Source organism: Rhinolophus hipposideros, assembly GCF_964194185.1.
Source record: "Rhinolophus hipposideros genome assembly, chromosome: 18".
NCBI classification, from domain to species: domain Eukaryota; kingdom Metazoa; phylum Chordata; class Mammalia; order Chiroptera; family Rhinolophidae; genus Rhinolophus; species Rhinolophus hipposideros.
This window is the reverse complement of record NC_138064.1, coordinates 10,071,810-10,088,655: the sequence shown is the minus strand read 5'-3', so window position 1 is coordinate 10,088,655 and position 16,846 is coordinate 10,071,810. Positions and strand designations below refer to the sequence as shown.

Below are 16,846 nucleotides of genomic sequence, written 5' to 3'. Positions count from 1 at the left end.
AAACTCAAACCACTATGGAACCAGCCATGAAGAACAGTGGAATAATGGTGCATTGTATACAGTCATGGACTGTATTTTCCTGCTGTTACTTGGAGTTTCAAAACCTTCAGTATTGGGAAAAATTGAGTATGAACCAACTTCAAATTCCTATTAACATCCTTTTCTTGCGTACGAATCACATATGCATTAATTCAGGTTTCAGAAACAATCACTGAAGAACAGACTGTATTTTAGTGTCTGGCTCAAACTTTTATTGCCACCATTTAAATGTCTCCAATCCCGCTGGCATTCCTACTTCTGAATACTAAAATACTCGCTACTTGTCCGAAGGTAATTATGTCTTCTACCCCACGTTATACATATCAAGGTGTGTGTCACATTCTTTACAAGGTTGTAACCTCTTTGGGATAATTTCCCATTTTAATTTGTCTGTGTATGCTCTATAGCACTTCAAATGGTATCCTTCATACAGCGGGTGTTTGAAAACATTTGAAGAATGAATGAATGAGTGAGCAAATGATGAGTGAATGAAATAAAGTAGAGAAATGAGAAGTAAATAGTAAATGAAAAGGAGAGGAGAACAACATTGTGCAACCTCCCGCCCCCACATTTTGTTTTCTGTTTCAGTGTTAGCTCAGTAAAGGCACCGAGGAATCCAAAGCTTGTCTAACCGTAAGATCAATTAAAATTTGAGGTTTTGCAACATTGAAAATTGTTTCTCTTTTGTTGAAGACATACATGTCTTCACAAGAACTAACTAGAACGCCATATCCCTCTTATATTCTGTAGATATTCATTAATCTATTTTAAAACTCAGATAATTTTAACAATTGATAACTCTCATCAAAAGAGATTTTATTTTTTTTCTAAATGTACAAAGTTGGAACCTGCTGACAATAGCAACTTCCAAATGGCTGTCAAATTTGTCTTTACTACTGAATTCCAAACACACCAGCTAATTTCATCTCAACATTAGGAAATAGCCATAATCATTTCGTCCTTCACTTTGTAGATTAAAGGCAAATATCATTCACATGATATTTTAAGTAAGATTGGGTTCTTCTTTTCCTTTTTTATTTTCCATATTTGATCCTTGAATACTTAGGAATTGTACTTAGAAAAAATAATGAAAAAAAACCCTTCTGTGGTTTATTTAAAATACAATTTAGTTAAATCAATTTAGTTAAATGTACCTTAGCATTTTATTCGATGAATACATAACCTACTCTAAAAAATATCATTTTGTATGAAGAATCATTTGCTGCCTTCTGAGGGCAGCTGTGTGGTAGTGGAAGGTCTCAGGTCTGAAGCCAGAAAGCCTGCAGCTTTCTGCAGCTTTGCTTATTACCCTGTTTCTCCGAAAATAAGAACTAGCCGGACCATGAGCTCTAAAGCGTCTTTTGGAGTAAAACTTAGTATAAGACCCAGTATTATATTAATTACATTATATTAATTATATTATATTTATTTTATTATATCATTCATATCATATTAAAGACTGGGTCTTATAGTAAAATAAGACCAGGTCTTATATTAATTTTTGCTCCAAAAGATGCATTAGTGCTGCTTGTCTGGCTAGGTCTTATTTTTGGGGAAATATGGTAGCTCCTGGTAACCATAATCTATTATTTTCTCTTCTCTGAGTTTCATTCTTTTTTTTATTTTTTCGGACAGTGAAGGCAATTCCTTTGCCTTATACAGTTATTGGGGGGATTAAATGAGATGATGTGATTGTATCTCCTAAATATGTTTCGATCTATCCCTTTCTCTGCATTCCTGTCACTCTTGCCTGGGCCACCACCTTTCCTCACCTGGACTCACTGTGTTAATCCCTCCCAGAGTGGTCTTTCCACAATGCGATCCAAAGGGATCTTTGTTGAAGATGAATCTGATCATGTTATTCCTCGTTCCTATATTTAAAACATTTTGTGATTTCCTATTGTTTGAGGGTAACATTCACAATTTTTAATAGTCAACCAGAGCCTGTATGATTTAACCCTGTGTAATTTCTTGGCCCCATCGTGACCTAGTCTTTCCTTGTTTCAGTCACTCTGGGCTTCCTTATTTCACTGAATGTTGAATATATCTTCTTGGTTTGGAATTATGAGAAGGCTGCAGGAGGGACAGGTTTGAGTTGGACAGGAGGAGCCAACATCAGGAACCCAGTGCTAGCCGTGTTGAGCTGTAGGTGTCTGCTAGCCTTCCACGAGGAGATGTCAAGTACATAGCTGGACACTGGGAGAGAGGTCTGTCTGGAGATATAAACATAGGAGTTGGCCCCAGAAGGTATTTAAAGTCACGAGACTGGAAGAGTTCATGAGGGCCAGTGTCCTCTGCTGTCAGTTTGCCCCTTTTTTTTTTTTTTTCATCTCTGAGGATGTGCTTCTAAGTCAGGATCCAGTTTCTGCGTCCTCTGCTGTATGAAGCCTTGTTCGGCTCTCTCATGCACAATTGCTGCACTCTCTTCCTACTGTGCTATATGTAGCATTTGCCATGTTATATTGTAATTGCTGTTTTATTTTTTAAAATGAGTTTTCCTTTACAACTAGACCAGTTTCTTATGGGGCAAGACCACGTTTTATTTGCCTTTGTAGCTTCCGTTGTATAACTTCTGTTGCAGCTTCTATTTTGTTGTTGAATGATGGTGAAGTGAATCACAGGATGTTCTAGTGAGCAAGTCCAGCCTGTGGGGCTTCAGGGAGGGTGGCCTGTACCAGGTGTGCCTGGTAGGCTTAACGGGAAGGGCCTTTAAATCGTGTGCACCTTACCGAGGCAGAGTGAAAATCGAGTGTAATAAATAGTGTTTAAGTTTTTAAGATAACTACAGAGGGTGCCAAAAAAATGTATGCACATTTAAAAAAGGAAAACTGTATTAAAATTGTAATACTCAATATATACTGATAACAAAAGGTGACTACAAGTCACACTTGGCTTCTGCAATGACAAGAGGTGCTCTAAGTAGTTACCATCAGCGTCCAGACACTTCTGATAACAGCGAACTACTGCTTGAGCAACGTTGACCAAAGCATCCACTTGTATACATTTTTTTTGGCACGCCCGGTATATATAATAATAAAAACCAGACTTAAACAATTTGATAACTTAAAATATTTCTATTTTGCACAAAATGCAGCTGAACAAGCGATAATTAGATTGAGTGCATTTGTTTTCATTTGTTTTTAGAACTATTGTTCATTTGTTTTATTGTATTAGCAAATAAAAGAAATTGTTCATTTTTTTTATCTCTTGTGAGCTGTATTTTAAATACTTTCAGGTTGTACGTTTTAAATATTGGCCTTGTCATAAATAGAGAACTAGATATTTTATTTTATTTCATTTTTTATTAGTTTCAGGTGTACAAAACAATGTAATAGTTAGACATTTATCATTTATATCCCTCACAAAGTGATAACCCCCCATGCCAATCTACTACCTCTGACATGGCATACAGCCGTTACATTTCCACTGTCTTTATTCCTAGTGCTGTACTCCACTTCTTGTAACTATATATGTAATTTTATATACATATATGTATAAAATTATAGTTGACATTCATTGTTGTTCAGCTTCAGCTTCAGGTGAACACTGCAGTGACCAGGCATCTACATCATCCCTGAGGTGGTCTCCCTAACGAGACAAGTGTCCTTTGGATACCCTACAAAATCTGTACAACATTATTGATTACATTCCCCAAATTGACTTTTATATCCCCATGGCAATCTTGTGGTTAACGGTTGTGCTTTCTAATCCCCTCACCTTCCCTCTTATCCACCCCCACACCCCCAATCTAGCCTCAGTTTTTCCTCTATTTCTGATGCCACAGATATTTAACCTGTAAGTTGATGATTCAAATTCAGTGTCTGGGGATGGAAAATGGAACACATATATATTTTTTTCTTAAAAAAGAAAATAGTTTTAAATCTTATTTTGTAATTATAAGACATGATAAAAATAGTCCATAATCTCACTAACCAGAGATAGCCACCATCCTATTAGCAGTTAGGTAATTTTTTTTCCTGGTCTGTGTTTTATATACCTATATTTTATGAAGTTAGGATAAAATGCATATGCAGTATTACATTTTGCTTTACTACTTAATATTTATTTGCTATTTTTTCGGATAGCAGGTATTTTGTAAGATGATTTTTAATGACTTCTAAATATTCTATTTTAGCTGTGCCATGGTTTAAAAAATGTTTTCCTTTTTTCTTATGATGTGTTTCTTTCTAAATTTTCTTAATAACTGTGCAATTGGATTCTGTGTATAAGGCAATGAACATTTTAAAAACTTTTTTATTTTATTTTTTATTGGGGAATGTTGGGGAACAGTGTGTTTCTCCAAGGTCCATCAGCTCCAAGTCGTTCTTTCAATCTAGTTGTGGAGGGCGCAGCTCAGCTCCAAGTCCAGTCGCTGTTTTTCAATCTTAGTCGCAGGGGGCGCAGCCCACCGTCCCATGGGGGAATTGAACTGGCAACCTGTTGCTAAGAGCTCACGCTCTAACCAACTGAGCCATCTGGCCGCCCCTTTAAAAACTTTTGATATATATTTCTCAAATGTTCTCTAAAAGGATTTTTCACAAATTTACATTCCCATTGAAAGTGTATGAGAGTTTCTATCTTCATGTACCTTCTCTAACAGCAGGACTGATTTTTTAAATACAATTTTTGCTGGTTGAGATATTAAGTAATCAAATATAGCTTCTTAAAAATATACATTTCTTTGATTTTGAAATGTTTTTCATCTATGTATTGACTTATTTTTGTATGTGAATTGTACATTTCCTTTTTGATATAATCTTATTTTCATTGATTTGTAAGAGTTCTTTACATATTAGCTGAAACATATAAAATTGTTTTTATAGGTTAAAAACCGTTGAATATTTACAACTTCATACGGTTCAACTTGAATTATGTATTTTTATGTTCGTTGTCAATGTTTTTTCAGTATGTTTGTCTTTTGTTCTTTCTACCATGTTGTTTTTTAAAGCATATAACAAGTTTAAAATTTTATTTGTGGTTTAATTTAGAGATGTTTTCCTTTGTAGTTTCCCTATTGCTTTCTTGTAGCAAAATTTCTTTTCACCCCAAGGGCAGATAAATATTTTTGCAGTTTCATATTTTTAAATTTAACTTTTAAAATCCATCTGGAGTTTCATTTGAATGTATTGTTAAGGCAGGGATCTGTTTACTGAATGATGAAACAATTACTTTCAGATTCCTGATCAAACTCTATCATTTAATTTCATGCCCCATTTCTAAAAAAAAAAATTGCAGAATTATGTGTCCTATGCATATAACCTCTTTGACCTTGGTTATTCATAAAATACTGGTGCCGTGGCTTAACTGGTATGCTTTAAGGACCAGTAATGATCCAGAGACATTCATTTTGGTAATGTTAACTCTAACGATGTAAGTAGTAGGGTACATAATACTTGATTTACTTGATGGCTTCTTCCAGCATAAAATTCTGTCATTCACAGAACCTACCACATTAACTCATACGGACAATATTGTTAAATAAAATGTTCTTTAAGTAGAAAGACTTTAAAATAATCTTGATTATGTTTTTTCCTTTCCTCTTTATATTAAATTGGGCTGAATTTACTTTAGGAACAATATTTATATATTTTAAAATTTGTCTTTTGCACAAGACACCAAGAGATAACATTACTTATTTATTAAGTAGTACTATAGGCCTGAGTCAAACTGCTTGTCCCGTCATAGGTGTTTTAGAAATTCCACTGATTTATTGTAGAGTTTTTAGAGTTTGTCTTAGTGTTACCGTGGAATAAAACATGCAATGTTAAATGAATTCACCTATCGTCTAAATCTGTTGTTTGATTTAAGTTATATGTAATGGTTCTGATGCCACTGATAAGAAAAAAGTATGCTGCTTAAGTTTTGTAACTAATTGTCATGACATTCTGGTGACATTTGATAAGTTCTTTCAATGAGAGAGGACCCTGGCTGCTGTCTTTCCATTTGGACACCTCAAGTACCAGTAAAGAATTTCTTTCTTTTCTTTTTTGAGAGTATGAAGAAACACTCGTATGCACTACTATTCAAACTTTTCCTGTCTGAACTCAGATACTGAATAGGTTCAAATGAATCCCTTGTGTCTAAATTGTTGCTATTTGCTTTCTCATAGGTTAGAACAAAACTGTTTAAATAATAAGCTATCCAACTCAAAGACCAAATAAATTTGGATAGTGCGGGATACTTGTATTGGGTCAGGCTAGGCTCCCTCTATCATGGACCACTCAAAGGGTGAAGATGTAGCGAAAATCCCCTTCTGGATTCAAAGAACTGATGATCCCCACGTTCTCTGAGAAGCCAGCTGAATATCTGCCTTTAGTGTCCTCGAGTTTCCTGAGGTTTCTTCGGCTTCCCAGAAGAAAGTGGGTCTGGGTGGAATGGGAAACCGACTACAGTGACAACTCAGAGGGGACACAAGGGTGTCTCTCTTGAAATGGGCTTGTCAGAGCTGGAAGTTAGGATTTCCATCACCACTAGGTGGCTTCAGTTGCCTGCAGAGAAAGGGTCAAGCCCAGAGGTACTACCGTGTCACTTTGACACTTTATTTTAGGGAAATAATGTCATTTGGGGAGTATTTATTTTCTGAGCTAGACTGACAGAACCAATTCATCAAACTTAAAGACCTTTGGGGATCGTCGGGTCTCACCTTCTCTTTGTAGCGATAAAAGAACATTTAGGAAGACTTCTCTAAGTTGAATCAGCTAGATAGTGGCAGAGTAAGAGCTAGAACTGAAGTCCCTAATTAATCCAACTCATAGTTTAGTTCTTTCGCTATTGAATCTGTGATACCAATCTATTTTTTGTTTCTCTGAAGTCACCCATAGGGTTATGTGGCACTGACGGTGCCTATGCCCTGGAGAAAGTGTGTATAGGAATGTTGTGCTGAAGGCAGTGGGTGCTGGTGGGAAGGATGAGGAATGGCAGTGTCTATTCTCAATCAAGTTGAGCTTTTAGATTAATGAGCTGATCATTTGCCATGACCCAAAGTTGAGGAGTTTTACAAATTCTTATTCATTCTGAATCACGCCTAGACCCTCATACACCTTATCCTTTACTTCAGATGAATAGCAACATTTCTTTTTCAAGGTTTTTTATCTCAGATTTTCTATTATTTTTGGTTAATATTTAACCTTTAGAACAGGGTTGGTAACATTTTTTCTTTTTTTTTTTTTTTAAAAATCATAGGCCACTAGACAACATAAAACACAAAAATGAAACCAATTCATTATGTATCAGCTCAAAATGCCTTGTGACAATGTTGAACTTTTTTTCCCTGCTGGGCAAACTAGGGAAGAAGCAAATAGTGTTCATTTCAACTGCTTTTTTTTTTTAGCAAGTTAAGAAAAACTTACAACTTGTATTTTTAAAGATGGTGTGCTAAAATTATAATTTATACATTATGGTTAGTTTCTAGAGTAAAAGAGAAATAAGGGATTCTAAGAGAGAAGGAAGAGTGAAAGGATGGGCAGGAAAAGACATAATCAGGATGAGAAGAGTGGTGGAGAAAGAGCTACTAAATGAGAGAATGGGATCCTTCTACCTCAGAGTGAAGGGAAAGAGCGAACAGACCAGAGTGATTTCAGTCGGAGTATGTGTGAAGGAAGCCATGGTTGGTGGACCTGGGAAAGCGGGCAAATATGTGGCAGTAAGTCCCAAGGGTAGAGAGAAGGAAAGGAGCAGGGGGCACAGTTCTTTCCCAAGCCCCCCAGGGTTAATCCACTGACCTTTTTGCCCTTCTGGATTATCTAGTCTTTGCTCCTGGTCTTCCGTCAGCCAGCAGCCCTCGTGTGGAGCTCCTGTGGCTCCACAAGTGTTGATCATGTGCTCCTTATAAGTCTGCCAAGGATTAGAAGGAAGTACTTGAAAAGCTCTCAAAGCAAGATATGCATGTAGTTATCCCTAAAAATGGCAGCTATTATAATAGTTGTTACAGTGTTTTGTTTCTTTTCCCTCCTGTAATGAATTGTAACATTGGGAATACTTCTGTAAACATAAATCACGTTTGAAACATTTGAATTGAATTCTTGATGTAAAACTTGAGAAATAGATATATTATATCGTCGTTTTCCTAATTGCATGTTGAAGCTGAGTTGAATAAAAATGTAGTCGGTCAAGTCTAAATCCACCCCAAATGTTAATTCGGTCTCATTTTCTCTTCTTTATTATAGTGATTTAAAGGGAGTGATCGTCACTCTGAGTGATGACGGTCACCTGCAGTGTTCATACCTGGGGACAGACCCGTCTTTGTTCCAAGCTCCAAAAGTGGAATCTAGAGAACTAAACTATGATGAACTTGATGTAGAATTGAAAGAACTTCAGAAAATCATCAAAGATGTTAACAAATCACAAGGTATCTCACTCGAAGCTTTTTACGATTTGATTTTAGTATTCTTCGTAGAATTCATATTATTTTGTATTTGGATAATGTTTTGTACACATTCATTAATTTCCTCTCCTAGGTGTAACTAAAATCATATTTGTAAAAACGGCGCTGCTTTTTAGCACACAAGCTCTTTGTGCTTAATTTGTGTTTTGTAGCATCTGAAAAGTACATCCTGTTGAAGATAATCCATTTGTTAGTGTCTCTTTTTCAGGGATAGTGCTATTTAGTTTTTTTCTCTTTAAACTCTAAAAAAGGAACAAGTATTTCTTTGGGTAGTGGTTCCAGGCCTTGAGAAGAGAGTTAAAGTTTAGAGTGGTCATTTATTAACTTCTGATAGCCTCAAAAACATTTTATTAGTTGCTTCTTTGAAAAGAAACCAAAGCAGTACATGAGTTACCACTTTGTAGTCATTTGCAGCTTAGCAATATAATTTGTTTGTAGTCAATTAGCTGTCCAAATGGAGTGTAACCTGCAGTACACTGACTTCTAATGACTCAGAGGCTGATGTTATTTTCAGTTCCTGAGTTTTGCATAACTCAATATTATCTTACTTTGGGATTCACAGGGGTATAATTTTATTGTAAATTAAAAGGAGAAACAAAACACCAACTCTGCAGTTTGAATTGGACATGTGAAAAGCATTACTTTAAGTTCCTTTTCAGGGTCAGGTAAAAGTATTTTTTTAATGAGAAAAAATATGGACTATTTTCACATAAAAGGAATGTTGAAACAAGTAAGAATAATAAATGAAGTAGAGCATCAAAAAGAACCCAAACAACAGAGCCTATCTTAATCCTGGTCCAGTCACTTTACGAGACTTATGTATTTTGAGTCTATATTATCAAGATGGATTCAGAGGAATTTAGATAATATATTTAAAAAATAGGAATATGAAAATAAAATTATCATGCTTTGGCTTCACACGTTCTCTTAGAATGTTTTGAAAGTACACCAGTGAAATTTAGGTCTTTTAAGAACCTCCAGCTAATTAAAAGCCTATTTGTTGTCACCATCCCCTTGTCAAATAGAAAATGATTAAAATTGGATGTGTCATATTGTGACATGCAGTTTTTTTCCATTTTTGATACTAGTGTTTTGGGATTAATGGAATTATAAGTCTCATTTTGTCATTTAAAAATGTAATTGGAGCAGAGTGGCATATATATGAAACATGAAATTTCCAGAGTTCGTTACATAAATTTAATGTGGTTTTTCCACTCCAAATCTTGTGTCATGAGATTTTGCTCTTTCCATAAACAATGTGCTAATGATATTTTGATTAACACTTAATTATGCAAAACATTTCTCAGAAAAATTCCTTATAGCTAAAAGTTATTTTTTGGTGGCCATAGTAATGCCCTTGGGTGAGAAAGGTTAGGTTGTTTTACTTGTCATTACCTTGATCCTTCTGTGTAATTTTAAATAACTGCTAATTAAGTTAGGGATGTGCCCACAGGCTTGGGTGCAAAGTTCATTATTTACATAACCTCAAATTTTAGTTAATATTTGAAATTCCCTGCACTTTCTATGCCACCATCATTTGGTTGTATTCCTGAAAGAGAAACAAAGAGAAACTTTTAAAAAAGAGAGACTTTTAAAATATTTTATTTTTAGATATGGAAAAAAATTAGTATTCTGTACCCTTATAAAACTGTAGTATATTTCTTTATTAAAATACCTGTAATTATATAAAAGCACCAAATCATTTCAGTACAGAGGATTATGAGAAGTCAAAACTCTGAACTTTTTGATGACCTCATCATTCATTTAAATGCCACTTATTTTAGTAGAGTGACTTTAACTTGCAAAAAAAAGTTCACAGTCTTGTGGGTTATGTTCAGTATTTAAAGCTTTTTTTATTTCTTCAAAGCAAGAGTCGCAGCAAAATTTAAAGCCAATTTAAAGAATACATTTTGTTGTACACATGGTGTATATTATCTACTGTAATAAAAGTGTTTTTGAACCTGATTTTATGTGTGTAAGTTATATGAGGAATGTATGTTGTAAGCATGAAATTATAGTAATAATTTCTGTATGGCTCATGGATTTTGAAGCTTTTCGTATTCCACTCGTTAGTGTGAATCCTGCCAAGCCTTTCTGTTACCAGTAGTCAACAACATCTGTCAGTAGGACTTTCAAAGAAGGAGTTTCCTTATGATTTAGACAGTTGGTCATGTTCTCTACTTGGGATGACTACGAAGAAATGGGTACGACATTGAGATAGATTCCCACAGTTGTGCCTTCAGGAAGGGAAAGAGAGCAGTAAGACACGGGGACTAAATGAAAGCGTGCATTCTATTTCCAACGTGTAGGATGACTAAGTCACTGCTACCCTTGGGTACTAGAAATATTTGTACTTGGTGACCTTGTTGGAAGATGTGTTGTTTAGGGTTATGTCTGGCTGCAAATAACGGAATACCCAAATAAGGTGGCTTACACAAGGCAGCGGTTTCTTTCCCATGGAAAAGAAGTCCAGTGATGGGCAGACCAGGGTTGGTTTGGCCGTTTTGCTGTCGTCAGGGACTCTGATTCCTTTTCTCCCAGGGTCATCTCTCAGTCCAGGATGGCTTCTGGAACTCCTACTCTCACATCTGCAGCTGAGTCAGCCCCTTACAGATCTTTCCTGGAAGCCACACCCCTGAGCAGCTTCTACCCACATCTCCCTGGCCACTCCAAGCTACAGAAGAGGCCGGGAAATTCAGTGTTTTGCTGAGCACTTTGTTGCTTGGAATAAAACTGGGCGTTTTTAATAAGAAGAAGTGGAGAATGGTTATTGGGTGGGCAATGAGCAGCCTTTTGTAGTCTCACTAAGTCATGGAAATGCCTACTTCAGATATTGCAGTATTGGTGGGAACGCCTGAGGGCACTTGTAGGCAGTTCTCTTTGTGAGACAGCTGATTCCTGTGGCATCATCCACGTTCGTGCTTTCCATAGTTTCATCAGCAGCCCTCAGTGTGTGGGTTGTTCTCTCTCAGGGTCTCAGGGCGGTTTCAGCAGGTCCGGAAACTATGTGCAAATACAATTTCCAGGGAAGAAGAGAGAGATTTCTCCCGAGTCTCCCCTTTTATTAGGGAGGAATAGCTTTCTCAGAAATATGTGCCGGCACCCCTCACACCCAACTTTTCTTCCCTCACCTCTGCCAGGATTAAGCCTCACGCTCAGGCCTAAAACAACAAGTGGTCAGGGGAATGAAATCACCATGATTGGATTTGACCAATCCCGTGACTTTGAGATGAAGGTGAATGCCTGAACAGAATCAGGGCTCTGCCTCGAAAACGAGGAGGGAAGGTGGATGCTACCATGTTTCCCCGAAAATAAGACCTAGCCGACAGTCAGCTCTAATGCATCTTTTGGAGCAAAAATGAATATAGGCCCGGTCTTATATTATATTTATTGTATTATATATTATATTAAGACCCAACCTTACAGTAAAATAAGACTAGGTCTTATATTAATTTTTGCTCCAAAAGATGCCTTAGAGCTGATTGCCGGCGAGGTCTTATTTTCGGGGAAACACAGTAGGTGGTGGCCAATAGTCTGTCATGTCTCTATATATGGCATAAATATCATTTATGTTTCTTGCTTATTTAGGATCTCAGTCACTTGTTCATAATATCTCATCATGCACTATAAACATTTTTAGATTGTGAAATTTTAAGTTGTGAAAATAACATGAATATGGTAAAAATAATTCAGACAGTATTAAAAGGGTAAACCCCAGATCCTAGTTCCACTAGGTTATTTAAAGGTAATGTTTATCAAGAGTTTTTGTGTATTTTTGAAGAACATTTGTATGTTTCTGTGATTGTTTTTAGACAAATATTTGCATATTAGGTACAGTGTACTACATCTTGCTGTTTTTTATTAATAGGAATATCATGGAGTTCTTTACATACCAGTAAAGATGGGCAGCACTCTTATTTAGAGCTTTGGGCTTTAGATCATAGCACAGCATAGATATACCATAATTCAGTTAACCATTTTCCTGTTAATAGACATATAGAGATTTAGGTTGTTTTGTTTGTATTTTTAATAACTACCAGCACCAGGGAACCTCTTTGGACGTGTCTGTGTGTTGGCTGTGACTATCAAAATGTGAAATGCACATATCCTGTGACCTAACAATTCTACTCCCAAGCAGTAAAATTACTTGCCTTCAAAAGTAATTAATTTCAAACCAACTTAGCTTCGAAAAGGTTGTACTAATTTGGGCTTCCACTAGTAAGTAGTTAAGGAGAGGACATTGAAATTCCCAGCACTGGTTAGTCAGTGAGTCACATCTTAGCTAACATCTTTGGAAAAAGAGAGAGTTTTTCTTTAAAATATTGCAGAAGGGGAAGAATCAGCATTAAGCTTCTAATTCTGTAATGCATTAGTTTTTTCAACTTGTGAGTATGTTTATGGGGTTGTTTTCTGATATATGGTATAGATAAGCCTTAAAAAAAACTTTAGAGAGCAGGTTTTACTGTATGATTAAATAGCTGTTTTTTTTTCCTTTTACAATTGCAGGTGTTTGGCCCATGACTGAGAAAGAAGATGACTTGAGAGTTTCTGCCACGGTTTCCCCTAACTTTGATTCCATGTCTGTAGGTGTATTTTGCAGACTTTAAAAGGGTTTATGATGGTGGACTCTGGTGAATTGGGGTCAAAATGTGGTGGTTTAAATTCTGGGCCTCCATATCGCAACTTTTGGAAGGATAACTACTTTAAATCTGTATTACTTTCTAGAAAAGAAAATCTTTAGTCTTTTCGTGTAGTAAGGACTTCATTAAGCAGATTTCTCTCTAAAAACAGGGAAAGGAGGGAACATTGGAAAGGGTTCTTACCATTATTCTCAATCTACCATCTTAAAATTGTTTTTAACTATTTCAATACCAGAGTGTTGAGATAATCCTAATCTAGATGAATAATACTGACCCCACAAAATTTTTGGTGACGGTTCAATGAGATGATGTTTATGGAAGGTCTAGCTCAGGGTTTGATGGTTTACAGGCTTTAATACATTGTGGTGGTTTTCATGGGTGGTGGTAGTTTAAGAGTAAACAGTTGGGCGGGGAATTATTTTTCCCTCATTTCCGTCTGTGTGACCCAGGGCAAGGTCTTTAATTTTCTTAGTCTCAATTTTCTCATCTGTAAAATGGGAATAATAGTAGAATCTACTTTGTTGAATTGTTATGACAATTCACCACCACCACATCTTACATTTATTTCATTACTTGTCTTGTTCACTGCTGATCCTTAGTACCTGTCACATATGTGTGCTTGATACATATTTGCTCTATGAATGAATGAATAAAGTTGAGAAGCAAGGACAAAAGGGAGACTGTCCTTGGTTATATTACCACATCTCCTTGTTTAGTTTTCTGTAAGCACTTGCTAGATTATGATTGGGTAGGTCTCACTGCCTGCTGTTTGCGCAAAATCTATTAAGTTTATCTGTGTCTGTACCAAAAATTGATCGAATTAGGCAAGTGATCGAATTCACTGGTCTTACTGTATTTGGAGTTCAGGTCATATAATTTTGCCTAGGAAATGATTTCGATATCTAGGTATCAGAGCATAATATAGTCAGCAGTTGTGAGAAGTTTTCAAAGATTAATCTTAGTATAAGCAGTCAACCCAAGTTGTGATTAAAAAAAATCACGTTAACATTGCCATAGTATAGTATACTTAAAAAAATAGGACTATATATGAAAGAAACATTCACCCAGCTGAGTCACATAGTAGAAGTACTGTTTTAAACATTGGGCATTCAGCACACACCATTTCTCACTCTACCTGAAGGGTGTAGTCTGAGTGGAACATTTCTGCTTAGTTAGCTGACAAATGTACTCACATTTTCTTGCCTTGGGAATGATTCTTTTTTTCCTTTGGGCAACTTATATAATTTTTTCTAGGTTTTCTTAAATATAAGGTATTTGGAGCGAGGAATTCCCTTTCTGTTCTTTAGCAACTTTTGATCTTTGTAGGAAAAGGCCTTATGTAATAGCACTATATTGTAATATATATTTCCCTGTTGGCAACCCGGAGTGCTGTTTCCTCTCAATTAGGTGTCTCTTTCCAGCTTCATTTTCCCTGACTTACTATTTTTTCCTTCTTAAGAGATTCTTGAGAGTATCATGTTCATTCCATTGGAAAACATTAGTCCCGTGATTTATGTGGCCACGGTGCCACGGTGTCTTTGTATAGCCATTTCTCTCTGGCTGTAACTTTATTTCCCAAAGGACTACTGTCCTTGAAATATCTAGGTGTTTAGACAAAGGATTGAAAAGAGCAGAAAACAGGAGGTGTTGGTGTCTTTTCTAGATCTGTGGACAGCTAAATGTAAAACATTTCCTGGATTTTAGACACTACTAGAGCAAAAAGCCTGGCTTAATATTTTATTTTGAATCATTAACATGAAAGCACACTCTAAAAACATAATTTATATTGCAGTGGGGTCTTTTGTAAAGGAGACAGGCATTGCTGTCCTATCTTCTTGGTTGAGAAGCTGGGTCTTATATGGTTTCCTATGGAGTCATAAAGAGCATATGAATCTCCCAATTCTTAATTGTGCTGATGTCCATTATATCAAGCGGTCCCCAGTGCTTAGAAGTGGCTTAATTTTTCTTATAGGTTTTTCAAATAGGTTAATTTTCAAATAGGTTAATTTAAAGTACAATGGATGTATTCATTGGTTGGGTAGAGATTTTAGGATCTTACTTGTTCCCCAGGAATTCATAAAGGTATTGCTAGAAAATACATTACCCCGTGCTCTTACTCTGTCATAGAGTAAGCATTTTTTTTTCCCCTCAATCTACCACTCTAAAAAATGAGTTATAAATTATAAGGAAATGTTTATTCTATTTTATTATACTCTGAATTCTTTAAGAGGTACAACCAGGCAACCCAGGGTGATGCTCAAAGAGCAAACTAGCTTATGATATGAGCTCGTGGAAAAAAAAAAATCACTGTCTACTTTTGTTTCGTTTTCTAGGTGTAAGGCCACTCAATCTTTATACCATTAATTACATGTCTTAGATACATATTCTTATTATTAATCAGAATAAAACATACCTTTGGCAGGTTAACCTAAAACAATGGCATAATGTTTATCTGACAAACACAAGGAGGCCTTCTTCTATATAATATAAGAACAAGTTAATAGAATTAATTAGTTTCAACATTTAAGTAAATTTGGCAATAGAGTATTTTGATAATAAAACATGTGATCTTTTATTTTTATTTTTGGTGGGGGCAGGAAATAGGTTTTTGAATATTAGCTCATGACTTTCCAGATGAAGGCATCCAAAAGGCCACGTTGCCTCTTTTCGTATGTCGTTAGGGGGATAAATCTTGTACAGTGAGTTCCCTGTTTTGGTGGTGAGAAGTACATACTGCACCCGTTGTGTTCACTCATTGATGTGTAATATTGAAACCATTCCTTCCTTTTCTTCTGTGTGTTTCCAGCAAGCTCCTGATGTTGAAGTGGGAACTGACCTCGTCCCTTCAGTCGCAGTGAAGGTATTGTGCTATGGTTCTGTACTGTAATGTGCAAACAGCATTGCACATTTCATCACGTTTGTCACTGTTGTCACCCTACACATAGCTTATGGAAATGTCAAACACACACTTGAAATTTGTCGAATTTCTTCAGTTTTGGGTGGTGAGTAGATAACCTTCATTGTTTTCTATAAATATAAAGCTGTTAATTGCATTTATAGCAATAAGTGTGTAATATAAATAATTGTTAGAACTTACTCCTACCATTATTTAAATGTGTTGTATAATCCAGGGTCTTTTTTCTAGAAATAAAATTAACATTTTAAATATGCTGAAGGAATTGTGTCATCATCCTAGACCAACCAGTGTCATAATAGTCCAACCAGTTGATTGAAGTATCACACACACACACACACATATATATGAATTATATAAATGTTAATAACATCTTTCTTCCATGTATGATTATATGTGTGTTTGAAGAGAATTCCCAGGCACCTACCTGCCATAACATTAGCTTTAAATAGATGTATTTATAGCAAGAAAATATTAAATGAAGAAGCCACAAAGTAGCGTAGTGACAAATCGATAGTCCTAAAAAAATAGAATATGAAGGATGTGGTTTTGGTTAAGACTGTTGGCCCCATCATTGCAGAATTTTAGAACAAGAACTCAAATGTGAAACTCTCTTAAGGCATTTGGATTAAAGTGTGGTAATCGGTCAGCACATTATTAAGCTGAGAATATTTATCACTGCCCAGACCTCGGAGCCAGGGAAGGTTGTGGATCTTGGCGAATCACTTCGTCAAAACTTGGACACGGCTTTGTATTTTCTTAGATTATGGGTTGCTGTCCTTGGAGGAGCTTGACAGGGTACCAGGCTTTACCAATTGTGTTCGCTTACACTGGACCCAGCGGGTGGCCCAAGTGTGGGGATCTTGGGTA

The 16,846-nt window shown here is 36.0% G+C and overlaps 1 protein-coding gene across 5 annotated transcripts in view; it reads left to right on the top strand.

Annotated features, from left to right (window-relative positions):
- BBS9 (Bardet-Biedl syndrome 9) overlaps window positions 1-16,846 on the top strand; it is a 366,639-nt gene that overhangs the window by 140,243 nt on the left and 209,550 nt on the right. For all 5 annotated transcript variants that reach the window (XM_081079509.1, XM_081079511.1, XM_081079510.1 and 2 more), the window contains exons 10-12: window positions 8,205-8,386; window positions 12,929-13,005; window positions 15,869-15,922. In XM_081079509.1, coding sequence (XP_080935635.1) covers window positions 8,205-8,386; window positions 12,929-13,005; window positions 15,869-15,922 — 313 coding nt within the window. The remainder of the gene's footprint in view (window positions 1-8,204; window positions 8,387-12,928; window positions 13,006-15,868; window positions 15,923-16,846) is intronic.